The following is a 25,787-nucleotide window of genomic DNA, read 5'->3' on the forward strand; positions in this document are numbered from 1 at the left end:
TAGTATGTTTACTGCCTCTGTACCGAACCTTTGTCAGAATACTTGCCACAAAACTAGATGCCAGAATAAATTCCAGATTCAGAATATTTGTTGTTTGCATTGTGTAGGTGGAGCTTGGTCACATGTATGGTGCAGCTGTGGTCATGCCAGTATCCAGTGTTAAGGCTCTTCTTTCATGGAGCTTGATTCACTTACAACGCTGCATCAATTTTAATTTGGTACAACTCCAGAGGAGTTTTCTTGTGTAAAACCAGACTAGTAGCAGTAGGAACAGCTCGTTCTCATTATTCTATTCCTTAAAAGACCGTTTCTTACACATACAGCCAGGCCCTCAAATAAAGCTTTCAGAGACTCCTTGTGTAACCAAACTTAGTGTTGTGGCATATTCCAAGTTTGGCTTACTGGCTGTCCGTCTGCTCCGGTTACTTTCACTGAGCAAGGTCGACACAGGAAAAACAGATTCGCAAGCCACATCCTTAGAGAGACTTCACTCTCATCTACCTGTGCTTTGCCCTGATCTCAGCCAGCCACAAGAGCACAGTCTGCCCACCTCGCTTGTCCCAAGCAATGGAAAACTTCATGCATGCAAATATTAGCAGGTGTGCAGGATATTCACACAGTGGTCTGGCTATCACAGCCCCAGCAAAAGTCACCCCGTTTGCTTATACAGCTTAAAGCTTGATGATACAAATTACCAGGACATATGAATAGACTCGTGTTAAGTCCCTCGTCCTTTTCCTTAAAGAGATATCTTATTTTAATCTTATTTTAATCTTATTTTAATGTTTATATTTTGTCACAAAACTGGGAAACGCAATGAATGCCCATGTCTCTAGCAAGATAAAACAAAGTCTAATTCAGATTAAGGCATGCTGGTATTAAAAAAAAAAATCCTGCTGCACAGCTTACATTTGCTCTTTACTCCCGCAATCCAAGCACACTTATTAGAATATCATTTCTACCATATAAATGACGGGAACACAAAACAGCTTTACTCTAGCAACATTCTTTACCCCGCTAACTGCCTCCTGTACATAAGTATTTAAGTATTTGTGTTAAAAATTTGAAAGACGAGCACAGTTTTTAACCAAATACGAGGAGGCTTACACGTAGGCTCAGTTGAAGCACGTGTTGCTCTGTAACCCACTGACTCACACGATCACTTTTTCTCTGTGCCCAGTCCAGAAAAGGTTAAGTTACTTGCAGCATCACATGCACATGCATACAGAGATATTGCTTTAAAGAGCACCAAGGGTTTCAGGTCTCCAACAAAAGGGACATGCGGTAACCTGGTATGTAGATGCTTTATTTCTGACATTAATACGGTCTGTATTGTATGTGAGAGTCTCTTACATAAAAGAAAAGTTGTAGTACAACAAAAACAAAGATAAACAAGCCATTTGTTGTACATTATGTCAAACCTTAAAACAAAAAAATGGAGTAATATGTATTGAATTTTCATGCAAGTTTGGCTGCTGCATGTACAATCTACTTATAAACTGAAAGAAATGCAAATGCACACAACATTCAAAAAGTAATAAAAGATGCCTGACATATCAAAGATTAAAACCTTCTTGCTAAAGCAACAAAGTAGGAGTTAACTAGACAATCCAACCAATACCAACACAAATTAAAACTACTTATCATAAATCTATGCTTAAACTTGGCATAGGCAGTTTTCGTGATACCACTTCTACTGAAATATATCATCCAGATTCCAGATATTCATTCTCTCTCAAGGTGTTATTTCATCCTTTGTGAATTAAATGCAGTCTCCAGCATAGAATGTTTTTGTTAAATCCGTTCTGGTAATCTGAATCTAGTGCTGCCAAGAATTCCAATTGCCTCCTCTCAGCTTTCATAGGTGAGGTTAATCCTGGCATGATGGGTATTTTCCAATCCCATTACTAATAGGATCCACCCCCCCCGCCCCTAAAAATTTTGATCTGAATTAAAAACTGCTAAAAATGTTTATGCCTACTACTATCATAGCCAGGTGAATATTTAATATCAAAAAATCTCCTAAAAATAAGGATTGTATAAGCTCTGAGATGTTTAAAAAAGTTGAATAACCATTTACTTTCTTTGTGCCACTCATCACGTTAAAATTCTCCATTAATAAATTATTCTCTACCATCTTTGATATTGAAATGATAGGAATACTTTCCACACCCTGCATAGTACTGGTTGATCTCATAAAGTTAACTAGAGAACCTGACATCATTTTTGTAATTTTACATACAGTGCATATGATGCTCGCTCTTTCCATCTCTCATAGCAGCAAGCCGATTCTGCCACTATCTGTAGCAGCACACCCGGGAGTGGAGAGGAAGAGTGTTTGAATTATAAATAGCTAAAACTACAGTGTACAAGCCTATTTACCTGTCAGTATTTGTTGATAACACACCGTTGCAATTTGCTAGAAATTAACTACATAAAAATTTCTACAACGAAAGCAAATGAAAACATTCCTTCAAAAAAAAAAAGACATAAAATAAGTGCAAATACCTAAAATAGGCAACTAAAGCAACTGTTGTGACCTGTATTACTTTAAATAAGGACAAAGATTTTCATAAATAAAAGAATGTTCTTTGCTGTTCAAACATTTAGTAAGTATATAATGGTCAAACTTTAGTGCAGATAAAACTGTTTTGAGATCCAAGGTGCCAAGTTTCTTCTAAAATAAAAAAGATTAAAAATGCATTAATTTTTAGTTCCTATGCAGGACAAAGTACTCCTGGGTCACATACAGGACCCTAACCTTCTTTTCTAAATATATTAAAACAAGGTATGGGAACAGTAGTTGTATTTCAGGTATACCTTGTAACTATTTTGTAGACCAACATGATTTAAGGGTTATAGTGCAATCTTTATGTAGATGTAACATACAGTATAGATTTGTACACTTCACCTTTGTAATTCTTCTGCTATACCATACTCTAAGGTTAAACTTGTCCTTTTTCATTTCAGCTGTTTTAACAGGAAACAACGTTGACTTCTAGACAACCTGCATACATATAAATATCTACATTTAAGCTTTAAAATGAAAATAAATTATAAAAAGACTCCTTTCCAATTTACAAAATTTTCCCTGTTCCTACATACTGTACAATACATTCAACAATCATCTCATTTTGAGATTTATGAAGAAAATACTGATGCTTTACACTAAAACCTAATTCACCCCCTCTGCCTACTTCTAGTACCATTCGCAAATAAATATATTTAACACTGTAGTTAATTTCACTGTTTTGCAGCATACCAAAAAATTAGTAGTGCAACTTTCTATCCTTCCTTTTTACACCTCCCCATTGTGTTTCTTTGTATACTAGAAAAATGCTACATAAGCAAAAGCACATTCAGTCATGTATGTTGCTCATTCAGAAACCATTAACAATCTATAAACCTACTCTATATCAAAAATGCACTAGCAGAAAAAAGCAATGCAAGTCAAAAGAATAAATATGAAAAATAGACTTAAAAACTGTAAGTTGATGTGTACTGCAATGCTCTTTACCATTCTTTATAGTATTTCACGGTGTCACTTTTTTAATATGTAAGAAATGCATTGCAGAACTGGTTGTACTATCCCTTCGTAGAGCTTCATGTCTGTTCTTTGTCAGTCAAGAGAAGAAAGGAAGCTTTAAGGTTTCCCTTAGCAGACTGTCTCAAAGTAAAGACTTAATTCACAAGTATTGTGCTGGAATCTCCTTCGACATTGAACCAGTTTCAATGGAAAGAGACGGTTGTCAGTTGCAGTGACCATCACAGAATCAGAGCCCTTGAAGTGCTGTTGGTAGCTGTGTACGTGCTCAGATATCTTCTTGCTTGTTCAGTCATGATAAGCTGATCTTCTGTTTTTCCATAAACAACTGCTTCCCATTCACAATTTGACTGCATAAAAGAGAATTCCGTTAAAAAGATTCTTCTTTTAACTAAAATGCTTCTTCCTTAGAATTAAGCAAGTCTCATGCAGCCTTCCAGAGTAGTAATAACTTATCAAATTCTAGCAATACTGTATTTTAATGAGAAGGATTCGAGTCTACAATACAATACCTAAAACCTGTGACAAAGCTCTTTCTTCCCCCCCCATCCAGCTCAGCAGCAGTATATCTGTGTTACATTTTTAAGCTATAACACACACCAAAAAATGCACTTAAAAACAGATTAGTTCAACAATTTTAACATAAAAGAGAAGTTAATTAAGTCATCTTCTTTTGGATATCTTTCCCTTTAAACGTGCTAAGTTGAACAGGCAGCAAAACACATTATTGACAGCTGTCTGGTGACACCAAGGAAGGCAAAATGGTTTGGCAGCTGAAAAGAACTAAACTGACAGCTGTGGAAGAACAGTAAGACGTCTTGGGGATATATTAGAAATGGCAAAGGCATTAGGAGTAAAAATAATGAATGGAAGAATAATTGAGCCACTAGTCCTGCTTCTTCCATGAAGTAAATCCTGCACATTTACATGAGTTATTGAACCTCAAGCTGATTCGTAGCAGTTCTAAATTAGACCTGACACTAGCAGACTGCAGCATAATGAAGATTGCAAGATTCTAGTTCATGCAGGAGGGAGGGAGAGGAACACGTAACAGAGAAAAAAAATCACAGAGAAAATCAGCCATTTGAATTTCTGTGTATTTCACAGAAAGGCATCATGTTTAGAGGAGCCAGTAAACTGAGAGGGAATTTCCCTGAGGAGAAAGAAGGAAAAGAGTAAGATGGTTCAATAAGAATATTAGCAAATACAGTAATAAGCCCTCCTTTCAAGTATTCAGAAGTGCATACTTCTCAGTCAGATAGATGTGGTCACCTTTACTGTAATTCACAGCATTTAATTCTGTTTTGGAATAGCTATGGAACAACTATACGAGGTTTATTCTTCCTTCTCATTAAGAAGTATCAGAAAGAAATACTGTTGGCTCTGTGCTTAAAAACACTGTTAGAGCAATTAAGTGGACCATGGAAGAATGTTAGAGCAATTAAGTGGACCATGGAAGATCAGACTCCAGGTGCCTTGCCTTTCATTTTTTTATTTTTTTCCCCTTAATTTATTCAGATAAGTAGACGTTCTGAGAAGACACATTAACTTCTACAGGGCAAATTAGGACAGGTGCCAAATCCCTAAACCTGGTGGTCAAGACACAAGCGCACACACACAAACTAGGTTCCACTAGCCGAACCAATTAACAGTTTTAGTTATATGGAAAATATAGAGTTGTACAAGAACAGGCACTTTACGAGAACAATTACCAAACAGAACCTGCGGACTAATTCTGCTTAACGAATCCCACTGGGGTTATTATGAAGCAAGGACCAGACAAATTCAAGAAACGTAGGTGCTGTGGAAGTTTAGTTTGCAACAAGTCAGTGCTGCAAACTTTCTTAGTGCTTGACTTGAGCACCCAATCCTATCTTCTACATCTCTGCTATCCTGACCCCTCCACAAGCATACATATTTAAATCTTAGGGAGCATTTATTGAAGCATCAGGGTCACATTTAATGAACTTGGGTATGAGCAAATACTTCAAGGACCATACAACCAACTTATGAGAAATATGGATAATGGAAACACCGACCCAAACTAGATAACCGAATAGAACTGTTCTAGATGTTAGAAGACAGAAACAAAACAAAAATATTTAATAGTTACCCAGCTAACCAAACTAACAGAAAACTTTGAAACCAGACCTGAAGAGCTTTCTCCATTTTGACATTTTTTGAAGCACATGCATTCAGTTTCTTCTTAATTACTGCATTTGCTTTGTTTGATGAATTTGTATCCTGTTTTTCTGATGTCAGGTTACATCTGTTGTCATGTATTTCCAACAATGGTATCATTAATAAAGACGTAGTATATACATTTTCTGACTATTAAAAAAAAGCGGGTAGGGAACATGAATAATAATTAGTATTTCATAGAAATAATGTTCAACTGCTTGAAGAGAAGCCAAAATGAAAACAAAGCAAATACTATCAGACAGACCCTAGGAAAAAAAATGAAAGGAAGTGATGAACACTGCATAAGCGAACCAGCCTGCTCTATACTAGGATTCACAGTCAATACTGAGCACAGTAAAATGATTAGCTGCTAGCATGGTTTCAGCATTACTGAGTAAATAGTTTCTCTCTCCCATATAAAGCCTTGCTACAGCTGATGTCATTCTGTTAAGAGCAAACTTTATCAAGTCAAGTGGTAACTACAGAATAATTCTAAAGAAAAAAAACTTGTAATTCAGTTTAGTACAACCCTTGTGAAAGTAAGGACAAGGAGACTAGAGTAAAAAAAAAAAAAAAAAGCCCATATCAAGAGCAGTATCAGGGGAAGAACTGCTTTAAGAACTGAAGCACTGGATTGGCCACAGAAGAGTTTTATATGCTGATAACATTTGTGGAAATGAAGAAGAAAATAATCCAGCTTCACTACAGCAAAGATGGAAAAAGGTATATGGCAGAGAGTAACTGTGGCATGCATACTTGTTCACTTACAAAAATACCCCATTAAAATGTGTTTAACTGCCTTTACATATGCTCCCTTAGACCTCATTCTTAACTTACCTCCCCCACTGACACACAATTTCCACTTAACGACTAGCACATTTTTCATTTTTAAATCAGGTATTAAACCTCCGTCTCTTTTCATAGGAGACAATGTGCCTGTCGTACCAGCATCCCTCACCGAGATGGAGGAAAAGTAATTTCTCCCAATCCACTGCCTCTAATATACCAAATACTCATAGTGTATCTTGGTTTAGGCTTGATAACCTGACCATCAGAGATGCACAATATAGCATGCCATAACAAGACTTTACTAAGGCACCACTGAATATTTGTTTCCGTTTTGAATGGCCGCAGCAGTGAGGAATACAAGAAGCCAGAGGTGTTCTTGGGGAAGCACAGAAATTCCACTAGGTGGCAGAGCACCTAACACCCAATAAAATAGACACCTAAGCTGGTAGTGGAGTCTGAAGCATTTAAGAAGGGAATTTAGAAAAACAGCTACAAGAAACAGAAAGGGGTATGACTTAAGCACCTGTTCATTTTATCTCCTACCTCTTGAACATCACTTAACACCTGATTGCAATTCATAGACATTTGCTCTTTCAGAAAATAATGCATGTAAGTGCTTAATTAAGAACTATATTATAATAAAGCTTTCCCACAAACTACAAGACTAAAGATTAATTTATTCAGTCACTCAAGTGGAAAAAATATCGGGCCACTTTTTAAAGAAATGAAAGACCAAGACAGTCCCATCTCTGAACTCCTGATTTCTTGGTTGCTGAGGGAGAGTTATTTGAATTCCTTCAGGCAGAGGAAAACCACAAACTTTATCTCCCACACACTTGGTAATTCTTAAAGTATTCTGCTATTACGTGAAGTGGGAAAAAGAAAAACAATATGCCCAATATGCAATTACGTATCCTCAAATCATGCCTACCACATTGTCAAGCATGCAAAACACAGGGGTAAATGCCATCTACTTGGTGAATTACAGACAGCTTCAGCGTGCTGTGTATGCTAAAGCTTATTAGTTAACCAGCATGGAAAATATGCTGCTGTAATGGCAAGCCTGCTAAGCATCCATGCCACTTCACTAGTCAAAATTTCCCGCTTCCCTGCCCTGAGGGCCTAAAAGAAAGAATTCATGAATGGAAGAGCAATGTTCAAGTATTGCTTAAGTACTTAAAGTAATAGTTCAACATGAAGGTGATTTTCACTTCATAGATTTATGATTCTAACCTCAATCCAAAGTCTTTTAGATGATACAGTGAAAAATATTCAATTCTATGTTAATGTTGCTGCCAGTGATGCTCTTTAATAGTTTAATACCCACCTGTACATCCAAACCACTATCTTCAGCAAAGAGCTGGGCACCAAGCTCTTCTTTTTCCCATGGATCTAGGACCAGTGATTTTCTGACTTTTTTAGAAGAATTGCGCTGCAAGAAATGTTTTGCAGAGAAAGATTGTAAAATATTATTTAAAAGCAGTTATTTCCTATCTGAAATTATTATTGTGAAATTACCTCCTGCTTGCAGCTTTTATACACAGAGTCATCTTCCTCCTTGAGAAATATATCTGTTCCAGTTTCCTCTTTCAAAACTTCCCTAATGTCTTCCTCCAAGAAGGCAAGTGGTTGCGACTAAGTTAATTAAAATTGGAGGAGAAAATACAGGAAGTCTATTAGTTTCTATTTTTTACCATGTTCTACATCTGCCAGATAAAAGCTCTTGCAAAACATAACAGATAAAGGATTTAAGCCATTGTAGTTAATAAGCTACAGATCAACATTTCAAGAATACACAGATTTTATAATTCACACTACTCCACATTATTTGTAGCCAGATAAACCATATACTTGTACACAGTGCCTCAAAAAAACAAAAACCACACAAGACAGCATCAAAGAAGACGTGAACTATTTGTTTGCATTTATTAGCGAGTTACCCACTGACAAGGGGATAAAAATTCCTTATATACACTAAGCACATAGAGACATGTATGTATATATGCACAAAAACATACTAAAAAGTGTACTATCAAAGTATGGCTCTTGTTGGGAAAGGAATTTATATCAATCTTAACACAAATCTTTGAATAAGACATTGATAGTCCTAAGTACAGTACAGAATTTCACAGAAGCCATACAGATGGCTCCTTTGTGTACCAACAGGAGAAGAATTCCCTTAAGCCCTCAAAATTTGATTTTGAACAGGAGGTTAACAGTGGACAGAAACAGAAATGCCAAACCACTCCATTTGCATAGTGAGAGACTGTGAATCTATAGGGTAACACAGATGGTGCCAAGCCCTGTGGCAAAGTCTGAGCTACCTTCTGTGTTTGCAAAAAAAGAAGTAGTCAATATACATTGGCTGGAATTTTTTCAGAACTTTAAAAGCATATGTCTACTGAATTCCAAAAGTTATTATGCATTAGCATACCTTAGCTAGGCTAAGAAGGGAGCAAAAATCGGATTAATTGAAAAATATGTAACATTATTCATAGTCAACTAAAAAAGGTCTTCTGTGACAGCCAGAAGAATCAGAAGAAACATGAATTCCTAAATTAGGGGGTTGTTTTTAGGTTGAAGAAAATTCTAGAGTTCACTCAAGTAAACCTCTAGGAGGGATATAACACTTCTAAACATCTTTCCATACAAAAAAGTTCAAAATACTAGCATGCTGTGATAATTATCTGGTTTCAAACCTAGCAGTACAGAAGAACCAAAACCAAAAAAACAACTCAGCTCTTACATGGCCCAGAAGATTCAGATGCATTCAGTGCATTTTTTCAAGTTAAACGTGAACATTGGTTAAAATAAGCAATTAGTCACTCATTCAGTCATTCATCTTCTCCAGTTTGCTCTTACAGGGTTATCCGGTTGGAGAACACACCCCCTTTCACTCACTTATAATTTTGTTTGAAAACCAGAATGCTGAAGTATTAAAAGTAAGTTCTCAGACAATGATGTTACCACCTAGTAGGAGGTACAGTGTTAGCAAGGCTACACAAATTTGAAACACCTCACAAATGCAGGAACAATGTTTTAGTCTATGTCAGTACTCCTAGAAGATTACTGTGGGTCAAGTGTTTGCATGTACTGAATACTGTTCAAAAAGGCAATGCCTTCATACTACACTGAAGGACACCGGTCTGTTCAGCATAGAAAGTCTGAAACATATTAAACATTCTATTTTTTTTTAATCCATGGTCTAGTTGTTCTCTTGGATAACGCTGAAATTCACTGAGACATTAGTGCTGTTCGAAAATGCTTTTTAAGATCATGCTGAGGCTCACGATATCTCAAAAACAAGAGGGGACGATTTAAAAAAGAAGAAAATAAATGATGTCATCACATACCGTAAGTTTAAGAGGGCCATACTTTTTTTCCTGAGCAGCCAGAGCATTTTTAAAAGGAGTTGGTGTCCTTGGTGTTGAACCCAACAGAGATCTTCTAATTGTGGGAGTTCTAAAACTATTCAAACATAGATAAGTTTTCACACATGCATTTTAATATTTTACTTTATCAACAGTAATGTAATAAAATGAATCTAACAAACAATTTTAAAATACCTTAATTCACACAATAGATACCACCATCATGAATCAAGAAGTATTAAAATCGCCACAATATTGCCCCAGGCATATAAAAATGTTAAATGGATTTTGTTCTGTATTTCAAAAAAGGAAAAATTTTAACCACCTGTTAAATTAAAAACAGGAAGCCAGTTTATGTTAGTACACAAATATTTAGGTGTGAGGGTTTCTAAAACTCATTCGTAGCATACAAACAGGTAGACTAATTTCTCAGCATTTAGAAAAACTTGTGTATATTGAGCAACACCATCAAATGCTTAATGTCATAACCCTACCCGACATTTTCCTTTTGATCTTTTGGTGTCATTTCCTTGTGCAGAGGAGTCGTAATGAGAACTTTCTGCCCACAGATTGGTGTTGATGTGAATGCAGGATTTTCAAGGTTAAATTGTTCGTTTCCAGAGCAAGTGTTGAAAAACTAAGCATGAGAGAAAAAAACTAAGTCAACTTAAAGGACAAAGCTTCACCATTGTTATTGAGCACTAAAAATACATAAGCATATATCAGTAGAGCTTTTACTGATAAGCCCCAATAAGCTTTGGCTTATACTCCACAACGTTTGCCGTATTTATCATTGAAACTTGTTAAAATTCTTACTGCTTGTTTATGCCATAGACAATAAGCTTCTATCTACAACAATTTGCATGAGAAAGGGTGAACTGAGACATTAATCCTCCCCAGCATGGAAGTTAATTTTCAAAACAAAGGAAACCTGTTATTTTAAAAATTCTGTTTGATAGATCTACCCTTATACACATGTTTTAAGAAGTTTTTAGACATACTTGTTTAAGCTGCAATGTATTAATAGGGGAGAAAGTAATTGTAATTTATAACCCACACCCTGCAGACTTCCTAGTTTAGCTGTATTTAAAAATAAACTCACCTGTGATGGAGAAAATGGTAGTGTTTTCACTGGCGTATGCTTTAGTGCAACATTGATGGCATCATTACATAAGCCATCATTCAGTTCATTAACTGGTGATTGCCCAACACGCAATCTCTTCTTCTTTCTTAGGATAGTAGGTGGAGTGCTGAATTTTGTTAAGTTTGGAGTTGTTGAACAAATTCCTTCTTCCTCACCACTGACATTGTGTTTTTTGCCATCGAGCACAACACCAACGTTAAACTGGCACTCTGCAGCCCGTTCATTTTGTTGAATCCGCATTAGTTTTACTGGAGCTGGCTTGACAGGAGATGCAACAGCCTCTGAAAGGTCAAAACTGGTGACATCGCTCCAAGCTACGGGATCCTATGAGGCAAGATACAAAACAGTCAAATACTAGCAGGCTTATATGAGATTATTTCACAACTCGCCAATCTAACAGCTCTCTGCCTCTCTACCTTCAGAAGTCATGTACTGTATTATACTCCTTCCACACAATGCTAAAACTCCAAATGCTTTAAAGCAGGCAATAAAACAAATCACTCAGTCTGGGTGAAACTACAGGCAAGTGCAGAATAAGGTATTCACAGAAACATTTTATACCCATTAAAGTTTCAATGTGCCTAAATAAACTTTTTATTAGAACGAATACAGACTTACAGATTCAATAAGCTCTAGTGTCTCTGCAAATTCAGGAATGGTTTGTAGAGATGATAACACTGCGTTCGCTTCCACTGCCAAATACTTAGTGGGTGAATTCTGTTGAACGGATGTGCCCTGGGTCTCATCCATGCTGTAGAACTCGCTTGTTTGTTCCCCAAGGCTATTTAGTGTATTAGACACACAGTCTTCCATGACAAAACTTCCAGACCAAGTAGGTAAATTTCCAGCTTGCTAAAAAGTATGAAGAAATATGTTAATTTTGCTCAACTTAGAAGTTGAACAGAGTCAATTGTTAAGTGGGGGAGAAAATAAGTAGTATGTGGAAAGACTAAGCTAAACTATTAACTTTTGCTTTTTCAAACACCAATTACCTGTCCACATTAATGCAGTTAGCGTTCTCCTTATGTTGATATTCTAAACATTCTCAAATCCTGACAGATTTTTATCTCAACCCTCATTCATATTTTATACATGCTCGTACATAGATAATTACTGGTTGTATTGGAAGCCATCTGTGATGAAATCTCCCATGTTCCTGAATATTTGCATATTACAAAGTCATCTTCACTAAAGTACAAGGTACGTTTTAAGGTTAGAAACTGTTCCTAAAATGTGAAATACTTCCAGTATGATCAGATTTTTAATGAAGATTCTACCCTGACAGCCTGCTTAACTTCTAAGTGGTTATCCCATTTTAGTATACCACTTAGTGCTCAAGAAGCAGATTCTGGTTTGCACTGAAAATCTAGAAGCGAAGTAGATTCTACTATATAAGGAGAACATCACACTGTTTCAAGAGAATGACAGAAATAGCTCCACCACGTAAAAACTGGAGGTTGACCTGTAATCTAAAATACCAATCAGTAAGGCTGGGTTAAGTGTTTGATGTTGCTCACAGCCCTCTGTTCCTGAGGAAATGGCTGTCATTTGCAAGCTTCTCCCATTCTACTCAAGCACATGAAAATTATGTACAGTGCAAATTTATATAGTATTTGACATGTCCAAATGTGGATAATACGTACTGCAAGCACACACTGAAGTTTGACAAAAATACAATACACAAGACCAGAGATAAACTTTTGAAATCAAACAGGACAAATCCAATACATCTTTCACTTTTCTCTGATGGACAGTTAATTGACGTTGCTGATCTATAAAACTGAATTGCAGTGATATCAACAAGCACTTGCTACCCTTTGAAAAGAATTAAAATCGTAGGCCTTAAATTAGGAATAAGTGTCAAATTGCAGGTCACATTTCTGTTGTTTTCAGTTTAGAAAACGGCACTAAAAATATTTTGCTTCAATTTAACATATAGAGTTTGTTTTACAACTGAACAATAACTTTGATTTTAGAAGGTCGGATGAAAAAATACCATACAAATCCAAACACGCCTGACCAAAGATTAATCTCAGTAAAGCATATTAAAATATTTACAGAAATTTACAGTCCTTACAGATGATACTCGTTTTCTTCTGATTTCATTCTCTGCTGACATAAGCAGCAATTCGAGCTCCTTTATTTTCTTTTCTTTATCAGGATCATCATCAATAAATGACTGCTGAAAAATTGAAGAAAGAAGCCATTACTATTTTCCACTTCTGTCACCCCTTCACAGCAAGGATCTACATCATACTTCAGCCACATTTTTACCAGCAATCTCTCACACAGCTGGAACAGAGCCGTTCCAGCTGTGTCATATTTTGTAATGCAGTAGTCACTTGCAAGTAAATCAACTCCAGCAATTAACAGGAGATGGATCTGGTGTTAAAGTAGTAAACAAGCTAATATGGTTTCTAATGTGGTCTATAAACGCTAAGTATACTATAGCACCTTTTAACTAAAAAAGTTACTCAGTTCCTCCTTTCATAGAAGCAACAGTACTGGCATCTCGATAGATGTGTTTGTGTTCTCATGTGTTTCCTACAATTTTGAATGATTTGTTCTTCCCTCAACTAAGCACGTAAGAAAGTAAGAAAGTGTTTCAAATCAACATTTCTTGTCGGAATGTCCAGACAAACCATTCTACCACTACTATCAGAAATGAAAACAAGTTAATCATGTTCTCGTTTTATTTTGTTTTTTAAACCTCCCTAAAACTTTCTAATACTGCTATAAATACAGGCAAGTGAAAATATATGCCGGGAGCTTCAAAACTAGTTATACTCCCTGGTTTAGGGAGGATTTCAAGGAGCAGCAAGTATCTTAAACATCTCTTTATTATAGTACAATCCAAAGTGTCAGAAGCTATATGAGGTTTTGTTAGGATTTGTATTCTTATACTGAGATCAGAGAAGAAAATTCACTATGAAGCAGATGAACTGCACAGGAAAACTTATAGTTAGGTACAGAGTTCTGCAGAATGAATATAACACACCTAGTGCAAACAAAATGTCTATTTTTCTCTATGTCAAATTGTTTTACTGATTTCAAACTCACAAAAAATCTTCCAGGAAGTCATCTTGCAAGCCAACATCTACATTTAGTCTGTACCACGCAAGGAATTTCAAATCCATTACTTAGTAAACAAGAAATGTGAGCAAAAGGGAACCAATATGTTTTTGGTGTTGTTTTTTTTCTCTACAGTTTCTCAATGCTTCAGTATTTAGAATGCTGTAAAACAGCATTTTCAGCTGATTGACAAATGCTCATCAGTCAGAAAAAAATAAAGCATATTGAGAGCAAAAAAGTACAGCCATAACTTTTAGTTAAAATTATTTGAATGGAATCTTTCAGATATTATTCTATTTAATACACACATAAAGTAGTAAAAACCCATCTTTAAATCTCACAGGAATTAGGTAATACAAACAGGTTGTAATTTTTATCTAAATATTTCACTAATAACTGTTTTAAGTCACACTTCCGTCAGAAATAAGCACAATTCTTGTGTTTACATACTACATAAAGAAATAACGTATTGTGCCCTTCACTATCATCTTGTAAAGATCTCCTAAGGAGGAAAAAAAGAGAAAGAGTACAACAAACAAACCCAGCAGCACTGGGATCTATGAAGACAGCTCCTTTTTTCCTATCTAGAACTATCTATCGATCAAGTCAGAAAATCTACTTACAGAGGAACACACATAAATTTAGATGAATGATAAAGACTTAGAGGCATTTTGAAGTTATGTGTTTACTCTTCATTTTACAGCATAATACATGGTACAGTCTCTTCATTTACAACACACAACAATTTACCTGAACTAAGTTGGCAGAAGCAGAAGTATGTTCTATACAGCTGCCTTCTGGTGAGGCATACTGGTATGCTGGAATCTAGAAGACACAAATCATTTTACATACCCTTAAAAAAAAGCTATAAAAGTAGCTCTAGTTTATTGTATACAAAATATCTATTATAGTTTAGAAACCATAACTTACCATATCATCTTAAAAATATTTAACAGATCTTCGTTCTTACAGATTTGTTTCTAGTTCCAAACCCAATATACGATTTGAAACTGGGAAACACTAATTATTCTGAATTTAGAACTTACATGTGTCTGAACAGGTATGTAAAATTGATTCTGAGTGTGCAAGTGTTCCATAGTCACACAAGGTTTGTGCTGAAGTTTGGATGAACTAGCTCTTTCGGACTTTATACCATCTTGTAAATATCCTTCCTGTTCCACCTTTCTTCGCATTGTTGAGTTCCAGTGATTTTTAATTGAATTATCAGTCCTAAAATGAAAGTGTACAACAATAACTGGTTTCCATATCTCAGAAAGTTTAAAATATGGCATAGTTCACAGGGTTTGTTACAAGCAGGTTAATCTGAAGCCACAAATCCAGAAAGCTCCAGTAGCTTTGAAAGTTCTATCAGTTTTTTTTTGTTTTGTTTTTTTGTTTTGTTTTGTTTTGACAGAATTACTAGAAAGCTGCTCTTTTGAAAACTTCCTTCTATTGGATTTCAAGTCTGCAGGAAGATAGGCGCAGAAAAGAGAAAGCCTTGGTTCTGGCTATTATCATGGGTGAGAATCTTTTTTCTCAGATACTTGGAACAGCAACGTGTTCTGTATCACAAGATCATTTACCCTGTGCTAAAAATTTGCAGAACATCAAGCTAAGGCTCTCAGCCTACTGTCCTGCAGCGTGGTAAGAACACAATGGACAGCGTTTTACCATTTGAAATCATCTTTCCTAAAATGACAGTATGCATTCCCAGCTCTAAAGCTGCATGTGCAGCTTTGTGGAAGAACATCCCAATAACTCTTGGTGCCCTGTTTTTGTCTGGGGAAAGCAGGGATGGCAAAAGACCAGTAGCTACTGCCACTCCCCTGGAAACAAAAGGCCTACAGTTTGACAAGCATGGTGAAATCGCTTTTAGTACTAGGCAAGAGCAGAGGATGAATGCACTGCAATCTAAAATGCTAGCAATATTACTACTAGCATTAGAGAGAGGTATGCTTGACTAGAGCTCAGCTCCAAGAGGTATTCCCCTTTTTCATCCCACTACTGTTAGACTCTTCACCACTGCCCACATCTAGGATCTAACCTACAGGTAAGAGGCTCATCTTGGGTTTATTTTCAATTAATAAGTTACTAAGTGAGGAATGCCTCTGTCTTTACAATCTCATCTTCCCTCTCTGAAATTCTATTCAGATTCAATCCATTCCCTTCCCATTCCTCCAAAGGATTTCCTGCAATTCATGGCTTCAATACTTTATCAAAATTTCAAACTTTTAAACACACATTCCAAAGGACTCTTTCTTCCATCATAACGAGAGCTGACATTCCTTATGAACATGCTAGGCAGTCACCTCCTGAATATACACACCAAATTCAGAGGGTCAGCTTAACATTGAATTAGTAACAGTACAAGGCTAAAATTTTATTTCATTAAACTCTTTATACACTGAAATTGTTTTCTACAAGCATGTAAGTTGGCAATCACACTTGAAACAAAGATAAAGAGAACAAAGCATACAATTCATTCTTAAGTTAGATTCTACATGGTAATCAACAAACTTTGCAATACACAATTCCTAAGCCTGGAGTTTTGAAGGTTACTTAAAGTCTCCTTTTTGAGTGCCCGGTTTAAAAAGAAGTGTTGCACACAAAAATTAGAAAAAAAAAAAGGAAGTCACCCCAAAATGTATGTTAATGAAGGCACTTTGATATCAAGTCGTAGGATGTTAAGGCATTCTTCCACTATTACCTGCAGGAACTCTCTTCAGCTCTGCAAGAACTTTTTCAGCTCTTTTAAACTAGATGTATTATAAGTGAACAGGATTTTGAAGGAACCTGCAGGGTGCTAGAGAACCTTCTCTGGTTTTCTGTCTTTTTAGGAGAATATAACCAAATGCAAAAATCTTAAAAAGATAAGGATTTCATTATTTATCAAGATAGAGAACTTGTAACAAGTTTCAACAGATGATCTCTGACTAGGAAATCACATTGGAAAGAATTTTGAAATGACTGCTTTCCATATTCCAATATTTAACACAAATATAGAGTTGAAAAGCACCTTCCAGGAAGAAGTTTTGCTATTTCAGCCCATCGGTTTCCCAAACGCTTGTGAGCTTCATAGATTATTCTGTCCTCTTCCTCTGTCCATGAAGACTTTTTTACCTCAGGATTGAGATGGTTATGCCATCTCTCTCTGCATTGCTTGCCTATTCTTCCTTTCAGGTGTTTTGCAATTAGAGACCAGCGCTTTGGACCATACTTCTGAACTAATTCAATAACCTGGAACACAAATAAAAGCATGTTATAAACAATTCCTAATTTTTCCTAATCAAAAAAAAAACCTGAGAACACAGATGAACTCACGTTTTAGGAAAGGATTATGATAGTCAATTTAATAAGATAGTAGGCCTACAGAGGTATAACGTGACTTGGCTTTTTAAAAATTATTTTTCAAAAAATTGTTTATTAAACCCACATTTGCTGGGTTTAGAATATAAGTATATACTGATGACAACAGATATTTGGATGTTTCAGGACTCCAGTCATCCATTCCATAAAGTGACATTAGGAAAGTTGGAAGAAGCAGCTGGTGAAGATGCTTGGTTTGACTTCTTTCAGAAGCATCAACATGAAATAAGAACCTCCATTCCAACATCCATCCAGTCTCTACAAGGTTGGTTTTTTTGTGTTTGTTTGTGTTTTTTGTTTGTTTTCTCTTTTAAACACAATAGAAGCCTTTCCTTAAAAAGGCTGACAAGAACTGTCAAATGATACATTAGGCAGATCATAACCAGAATTTGAAAAATGCTGGTTTTAAACAGCTTATAAGCTTTATGCAATGGCAATAAGCAGTGGATTTGAAATATTGTATGTGAAAGCTCAATGTATACCTCCCTAAAGTGCAGTGCAGGTTTACGAGGCAGAAATTTGCAGGGCAGATCAACAGAGGCAGGGAGAAGGAATCAAAAACACTGTTATTAGCTTCTTTAAGAGTAGAGCATGAAATAACTTCCCTCAGTCCCAACTCCTGTAAGCCTGATGGGTTCAAGAAATAAAGGATGTAAATAAGACCTTTGATCTTCGGTGCCATAAAGAGACCTCCTCTACTTAGTCAGCTAGAGTTCAGCTAGCAAGCTGAGCAAAGGGAAATGAAACACTCGAGCAGACCAGACACTCCATCTGCTTAAGAGCAGCTGCATTTTTTTCTTCACATACAGCAAAATATAATAAAATGTAATTCACTATGTCACAAGATGCATCCGACATTGTGTGGGGATGAAACCTAAGAAAAAGGTAGACACTCTTAGCAGCCATATGTCAATTTTATTACAGTAAAAGAGTACAATATCAATTAGTTCTCGTTACCCTCTGATCTTCTTCTTTAGTCCAGGGACCTTTAATCAATTCTGGGTTTAGTACCTTCTGCCATCGATGCTGGCACTGAAAATCTGAACGATTCTGAAACAGAAGACCAGTGTAGCTGGTTAAACTTTTAAATACATAAGATTAAAATATTAGTTAGCCAGAATTATTAAATTATTTCAAATTAAAAGCCTTATTCAGATCTTTTTTCTAGGTATAGGTTCTTTATATCTCAAATGCAAGTGTTCTCAGTTCTTTACTACAGTGTTAAGGAAAAGAGATTTATATCAAGTTTAGCTAACACACACTAATTAAACAACATTGCTTTTTCTGCTAAGGACAGATGGTGCTTTTCTGTAGCTTCACTAAGGATCTTTTGAAATATTGTTCCCAGTTATGAAAGAGAAGCTTTCACTTCACCTCCTAAAAAGCATCTGTAATAAAGTTTGGGACTACTAGGGCAGTTGGTCAGATCCCTAAAAATACACAGATAAGAGCCTGTCCCAACACAGCATACTAGCAAACCTTTTATGACACTGGGATACGCTAATTTGCTCTCTTCAGTGCAAGCTCCTGGACAGCAAGTACTGAGTTCAACATTTCGCTGAGCTTGTCTACCATGCTAAGACAAAGTTAAATGAGAGGCAGTCTGCAAGACCTCAAAAACATCCAGAACACTGTTACACCTAAAATTAGGTTAAGCACAGTACCTTCAAGTTAATCCCAAGTAGACACTATGTTTAAACACTGGAGTTTGTTAAAAGAATAAATGATTTCCTGGAGAAGACAAGCTGTGAAAGACAGACTTTCAATAAAGGCTACCTGTTCCTATTTTCAGTGCAAGAAAAATTTGGAAGTTGTAGCCTTGTAGTGTTTTTACCTACCATTTCTGAAATTACAACATATTTTGAGAAGCAAAGATGTATGATGGGATAAAGCAATAAAGTCATTTCAGTTCTGGTTTAGCAGCAATGAATTGAAGGAGAACACAGGCTGCATCTCCTCCCCTGAGTCACCTTCTAGCAATCTTCACTTTTTTGTAGAGAATAGAGGGGTTTATTTGTGAAATAGTTGTGAAAACATGGCAGCTTCTGAATGCCTTTAATTGCTGTTAACTGAAGATCCAGTTGGTCTTCCTAGCAAAAGAGCATCAGTAACACAGTGCTACTCCTGCCAACGTCCTTCACAGCAACTGAAGATATCATTAGGTGGAAAGATTGTATTTGTTAGGGAAGCTGACATCACTGTAACAACAACAAAAAAAAAAACAGAACAGAAACATACAAACACCTTTTCCTAAGGTGTTTAGGAAATTGATCCTGCTGCTTTGAAGCAATCTTTCAGGTGCAATCCACTCTCCTAACTGCTGGAAAGCCAGAATATACTACATAATAAAAACAAACAGCAAGTGTGGACATAAGGCTTTTTAAAAAAAAAAAAAAAAAGTCATTTTAAATCATCATTCAAGTCCCAGTCAGAGCTAGTAAGGTTTTCTGATGTCTGAGCTAGATTTCAAGTCCAAATTACAATCATCCTTTAAAATACAGACATATATTTTTAAGTACTAAGTGTTTCTGGTTTGTTTCACCTCAATTCCAAACTGGACATATGACCAAAATCAATAAATATTACAAGGGAATTTAACTGAAGCAAAGATTCAACTTACTTGTAGATGACTAGCAATGAAAGCCCAATCATCTGTACCATTTTGTTCCACCAGCTTCTTTAGCCTTTCATCCTGTTAAGACATAAGCTCGGCCAATAAATACTATGTGCTATCTCAATATAATACTAAAGAATAACACATTTCAGCATGCTAACAATATTGAATAGGAATGAAATTAAAGCAAAATAAAGTATTACCTCATCCCGGGTCCATTTCACCCTGTTGCATATCTTCTTCAAACCTTTTTGCTGTGGGACTTCGTAGTCATGATCTGCGTATTGAAGGTCATCTTCTTCTTCACTGCAGAGTACAACAGAAGAACAAAGATGTTAAAAGTAGAGTTTAAAATAACTCTAAATAACTTTTTTTTTCTAAACTTTCTTTCCAAGCTTTTTTTCCCCCCAATCCGTATATATTGTTATGACACACAGAATTTGCTTGAACATAACATCTGCCTCCAGAAGAAGCCTTATAGTCACTATGTCAAAGGAACAGAATTAGCTTCGGTTTCTAGGCCATATACTGGGACACAGACAGATAAGTCATTCCAATTCAAGACTTAAATCTGAAGCAAAAGATATTAAGATCATCTTTTCGTAACATATTTATGAACCTTTATTTTAAATAAGCAAGCTTATAAAATGAATGGGTTTCCTAGACTGAAAAGATACAATTATGTTCTGTCTCCATAACTCATACAACAAACACAACAAGGTTGCCAAGCAATTCAGCGTCAGCTTGAGATTTTAAATGGTCTCCTGCCTTGAATAAAAGCATTGCTTCAGTGTTACAGGAACTAGAGACAACTCCCAGCTTCAAAGACAGGAATACGGCAGCAAGAAATAACTGCACTAGCAGTGCTGACCCTCTAAGGTAAGAGTCAGAGGGGCAGGAGGCCAGGTAGCCCTTGTGGCTCCGTGTAGATCACACTCCACCTACCGGAGAAACACCTACTTCACAGCCTTGGCAAACAAAGCCTTTCCAATAAGCACGGTGAAATGCTTCATGGAAACATCGCTTAAACTTCTAAGTCAGTGCTTCGCGTTAGACAGCCGAAATTCATGAGCTCATGTTCAGAACTAAGTTTGTTAATTCTTCTCAGTCTCGAAGATGACTTTCTTTTTTCAACCAAAGGTAAATAAATCCCTTCCCGGTAATGAAATGAACCTGTGCTGGTATCCTGAGAACTGATTAGGTGTCAGAGCTCTAAATTACTTCCCACAACGTGCATCTCACCCCCACAGCACGCTGAGCAGCCGTTCGTGTATGAGTTATTTCACATGAAGCGAGTATCTCCTCCGCAGCTAACATGAGTGCACGGTCGCTTCAGGAGAGCACTACTTGCTTGAGAGCATTACTACAAGGCAGGGCGTGCCAAACTCTTGCAAAGCCAGTGTATTTAACGTTGCTCCTACATCCTACACCACATCTTCCGTGAGGATTTTCCCTGCTTAGTGTCATGATGCAATGAAAATAGTTTGTAACACATACACATATTAAAACTCTGTGGAGCCAGTAAGATGCAAGGCAGTAAGCTTGTCTAAAGGTCCATATTGTTGTTCCCTTTTCTCAAAAAAAAAAAAAAAGAGCTGCAAATCTATTTTATAACAATGATTGTAAGAGTTTTGCCTTAACTGGCTTAGGACTTAAGAAAATAGGATTTAAGCTCGCAGGTAACTAAGAGCTCTCCCTCCTTCCCTTTTCTCTTTTTTGTCTCTTTCCCACAGGCTCTCGACAAACTTCAGGAGCATATCTTGGTATCATAATCCTGTTTTATGCCAAGTAAACCGCACAATCCACTTATACCTAAAAATCTGGCCTGGCAGTTAAGCCCTTTGTCAACGTGACCTCCCCGCTCAGCCACCGCACAACAACCTAATTCAAGAACCGAGTCTTTGGTTGCGTGAAAAGCGATGGGGGATTTAAAAAAAAAGAAAAATAAACAAAAAAAAGGAGAAAGAAGAAAAGCAAAAGACAAAAGGCAGCGATGCCGAGAGCGCCGGTAGGAGCCGGCCGGCGGCCGTTGGGGCCGGTGCTGCGGTTCCGCTGCCGGCACCTTCCGTGGGGACCGGGGCCGGCCCGGTGCGGGGCTGGGCACAGCCGGTGTACAAATCACTCCTACAGGAACATCTGGGGCTGTCTGCTTAAAATTTCGATTTATGAAGAGACTTTCAAGGGTGTTAGGTTGTTCGTTTGACGTTTCGCTCAGTTATGGAGCTGGACTAAAATACCACGTGAGGGGAACACAGGCACCGAGTTTCACCAAATAAGTGATCTGAAAGAATAAATAAAGTACTGCACGAGCTGTGCTAGCTGTCTTTAAAGGCAAACACGAGGCAAGTCTTGTTTATTTTGTAATTCTGAGGTGAGAACCATTGACAGAAAAAACAACTTCCAAACGCAAAAAAACAAGCACAGTTTAACAAAATTAAACTTAATTCCATCTGGGGCTGAACCAGACTTGTTTCTTTTAACTGCACGCTTAAGCCCATGACCTTGAAGGCACCTTTATGTAAACTTGCAGCTGGGATGATTTTGTCTGGGGGAACATCACCCGCCACAGCATTCTTCTGGGGCCACTGATCTCTACCCAAAGGTTCCCCCGCTATCCACAGCCAGTTTTATTTTCTGTTCTGACATCAAAGCGCCCCGCACTGATAGATAACGCAGGCTAAAGCTTTGTAAAGACGAAACTATTGTTTGCAGTAGCACGGATGAAAATATCTCGTTACAGAACGCAGATTAGGAGCAACAAAAACACCGTGAGCTGACTCCTGCAAGCAAAGCCTCCCAGCGCAGCTTTGTTCCTCATGCTAGCAGCACCCCAAAGCACTCCTTGCTTGCTTTACTTGCAGTTTTTCAGAAAACGGGTATTAGCTTAGGAACTGTTTTCGCATCAGGGAAGGCGTCTGTAACTTTGAAAGCATCCCCAGTTAGATTAGGAGAGCGTAGCCACGGTAAAGCCCACGTGCCAGAGGTAACACACGTTAGCAATACTCACAGAGCATCCTTCTCCCTTCTCGTTCCTCCTTTACATTTCTTTATCGCTTGCCAGAAGGTGATTTGCTATTTAGGTCAAGAATAACGAGCAATAACACAGCTCCCCGAGACCCACCTTCCGAACGCAAAGACACACCCATTTTCATGTCAGCAAGAGGAAAACCGCACCAAGACCACCTGGGGCTGGAGCTCCCGAGGAGAAGGTCCTCTCCTCTCCCAGGAAACCTCAGGCCCGACTGCGACACCCCAAACCGAGAAGGGCCCCGGCCTCACCGCGAGGAGGGGGGAAGGAAGGGAAGAGCCGGCGGGACCGCGGCCTGGGCAGCGGGCAGGGGGCACCTGCGGGGGCATGGGGGGCGAAGGAGGAGGAGGAGGAGGAGGAGGAGGGAGGGGAGGGGAGGAGACGTTGGCACCTGGCGGGGTCCCGGGGCTCGGAGCTCGCTCACCTGCGCGGCCGCTTCGCCATCCTCGGCGCGCACCATAGGGGGGGCCGCCACGGCGGCGGGGCGCGGCGCGGCGTCCCCCGGCCCCCGCAGGGGCCCGGGCTCGGGCTCGCCCTCCCGGACGACGGAGACGGGCACCGGCGGCCGAACGAGGAGGAGGCGGCGGCGGCGGCGGGGGGGCAGGGCTCCGGCGGCGGCCCCCTCCTCCCCGCCGAGCCCCGCGGCATCCGCGGCGAGCTGCCGGCCGCCCTCAGCCCCGGCCCGGCCCGGCTCCCTCGGCCCCGGCCATGGCCCGCCCGGACGGAGCGCGCGGGGCCCGTCCGCCCCCTGCCCCTCCTCCCGCTCCTGTCAGCGCCGGCCGCGGCCCCGCGCTCGCGGCGGGCTGGGCGGGTGCCGCCGAATCTCGCGCCCAGGCTCCCTCCCGGGCCGCCGTTTGAATCTGCGCAGGCGGACTGCGCGCCCATTGGCCGCCGCCGCCACGGCACGCGGCACGGGACGCCCGCGAAGGGGCGGGGGCGGGGCCGCGCGGCAGCCGCGGGCGGGCAGCGGGAGGAGGGGCGGCGGGGCGAGGCGTGACGGGGAGCGGGCTCGCCCCCCCACCCCCTGACCCTCCCCCGGTACCAGAACCGGCTTCGAAAGTAAAAAAAATAAAATAAAATCGGTGGCAGCCCCGCGGCGCAAAACCGAGCCTCCTTCGAGCCGGAATCGAACCAGCGACCTAAGGATTCCCGCGGGCGGCGCCTCTACAGTCCTCCGCTCTACCAGCTGAGCTATCGAAGGGACCTGCGTGGGGCCGCCATTCCGCGCCTCACAGCCCGCCGCCCCTCACGGGGAGCGGGGCTGGTCCCTTATTTAGTGGCTATCGTTGTTACTAAATAGTGTCCTTCACACACGTCCTGAGAAACAGCTGCCACCCTGACATGAAAATTAGGCTTTCAGGGTGTTGTACATTTACCACACATACTTACATGCCCAGTTTGTTGGGGGATCTCACTGCTTTGCCTGGCTGCACTCACCTCAAGACACACACATCCTAAACCAAAAGGCAGTGAGAATCCAAAAGCGACTCTCTGTAAATACTAATGCATGGTGCGTGGGGCGCTGTCACATGAAAGGACACACACAACGCACACATCCCCACTTAGAGAAACGCAATTACTGAGAGGACAAATACCTGGACCCCAAACTGCAACGCTAAAATACCCAGAGGGCTGGTAGGCCCTGGGGGTGCCCGCGTCTCACACGCCTTGCAGATTGGGGTCTTTAATACCTATAAAATGCTGCGTGTCAAGACCTGTCAGAAACACCCCTATTCTTCTTCCTAAAGTTGCATGTGGGACAAATCAGATTTAAAATATGTATTTCCAAGCGCAAGCAAAAATGAGGAGGCCGTGTCTGTTAGTCGGGGTTTTAGGGTGCTCCTGAGGAAGAAACAGTGAGGTTCCTGCTCCCACGGCCTCACCTCTGGTCCTGAGCAATTGACCAAGGTGCGGATGCAGGAGCAGCCCCCTGGCAGCCCCGTAACGCACTGCCACGCAGGAGCACGGTCTCCACACCACAAAGTCAACCCTCTTCCATTTTCACCTCCTCCCAGGCACTGATGCCCTGTGGTTACACGTGCACTTGAGAAGCGAGAAATGAGAAATGTGGGTTTAAATCATGCCCAGCCATCCCACTTACTAGGTGGCTGCTCTAACCACTACCTGCTTATATATTAAAAAAAGAAAAAAAAAAAAAGGAAGCACCCCAAACATCTCACCACATCCTCCTGTGGGTGCATTTACAAAAACCTGAACTCTGCACAGCTCTTAGGAGAAAAAGGGTGTGAGCACCTGCCTTAAAGGTATGGGTAAGGAGTTCCTGAGCCAAAAAACATAGGAGCGTCTTCCTGCAACTCTGCGAAAGACATTCCTGGAGTCAGCTTTTAGAGGTACTTGTCCACTCTGCTCACCTTATGACTGTTTAGCATAGGGCCCAAACATCAGTATTCTTCCTTTATTAATGTGCTTTTTACTTTAATGGTCAAAATAAATCATCAAAATAGTACGTGGCTTCTTATTTCAAACACATTTTTGTCTAACTTCAAAAGCTGGTTCACTTACGGAAAATCGTTAAATACCTGAATAGAGGAAAAAAACTTCTTGAAGCTGTAACAGCCATGAAATCCATGCAACATTCCAGCATAATCTATTTTCTAGATATTCCCCTACACAAAAATCTTAAACTGCAGGTTATTCGTATACACGAAGCCTTAGAT

The 25,787-nt window shown here is 39.2% G+C and overlaps 1 protein-coding gene across 3 annotated transcripts; it reads right to left on the reverse strand.

The window, feature by feature from the left end:
- Window positions 1-1,290: 1,290 nt before the first annotated feature.
- MYBL1 (MYB proto-oncogene like 1) lies at window positions 1,291-24,009 on the reverse strand. Of its 3 annotated transcripts, none has more exons than XM_080582424.1 (16): window positions 23,534-24,009; window positions 20,285-20,387; window positions 20,088-20,159; window positions 18,425-18,517; window positions 17,118-17,338; window positions 15,148-15,331; window positions 14,852-14,926; window positions 13,107-13,208; window positions 11,648-11,881; window positions 10,988-11,353; window positions 10,380-10,522; window positions 9,868-9,982; window positions 8,033-8,149; window positions 7,842-7,946; window positions 5,696-5,875; window positions 1,291-3,894 (listed from the first exon to the last, which is right to left on the reverse strand). In XM_080582424.1, exons 1-16 carry the CDS (start codon window positions 23,992-23,994, stop codon window positions 3,766-3,768), a joined length of 2,700 nt encoding a protein of 899 aa, XP_080438550.1. In that variant the 5' UTR covers window positions 23,995-24,009; the 3' UTR covers window positions 1,291-3,765. The 3 variants fall into 3 exon arrangements, with proteins under 3 accessions (XP_080438550.1, XP_080438549.1, XP_080438551.1); XM_080582423.1 differs by having other exon boundaries at window positions 13,107-13,211; XM_080582425.1 differs by lacking the exon at window positions 5,696-5,875 and having other exon boundaries at window positions 13,107-13,211.
- Between the last annotated feature and the right edge of the window lie 1,778 nt (window positions 24,010-25,787).

This window comes from Anser brachyrhynchus (assembly GCF_964034855.1).
Source record: "Anser brachyrhynchus genome assembly, chromosome: 2".
In the NCBI taxonomy this organism is placed as follows: domain Eukaryota; kingdom Metazoa; phylum Chordata; class Aves; order Anseriformes; family Anatidae; genus Anser; species Anser brachyrhynchus.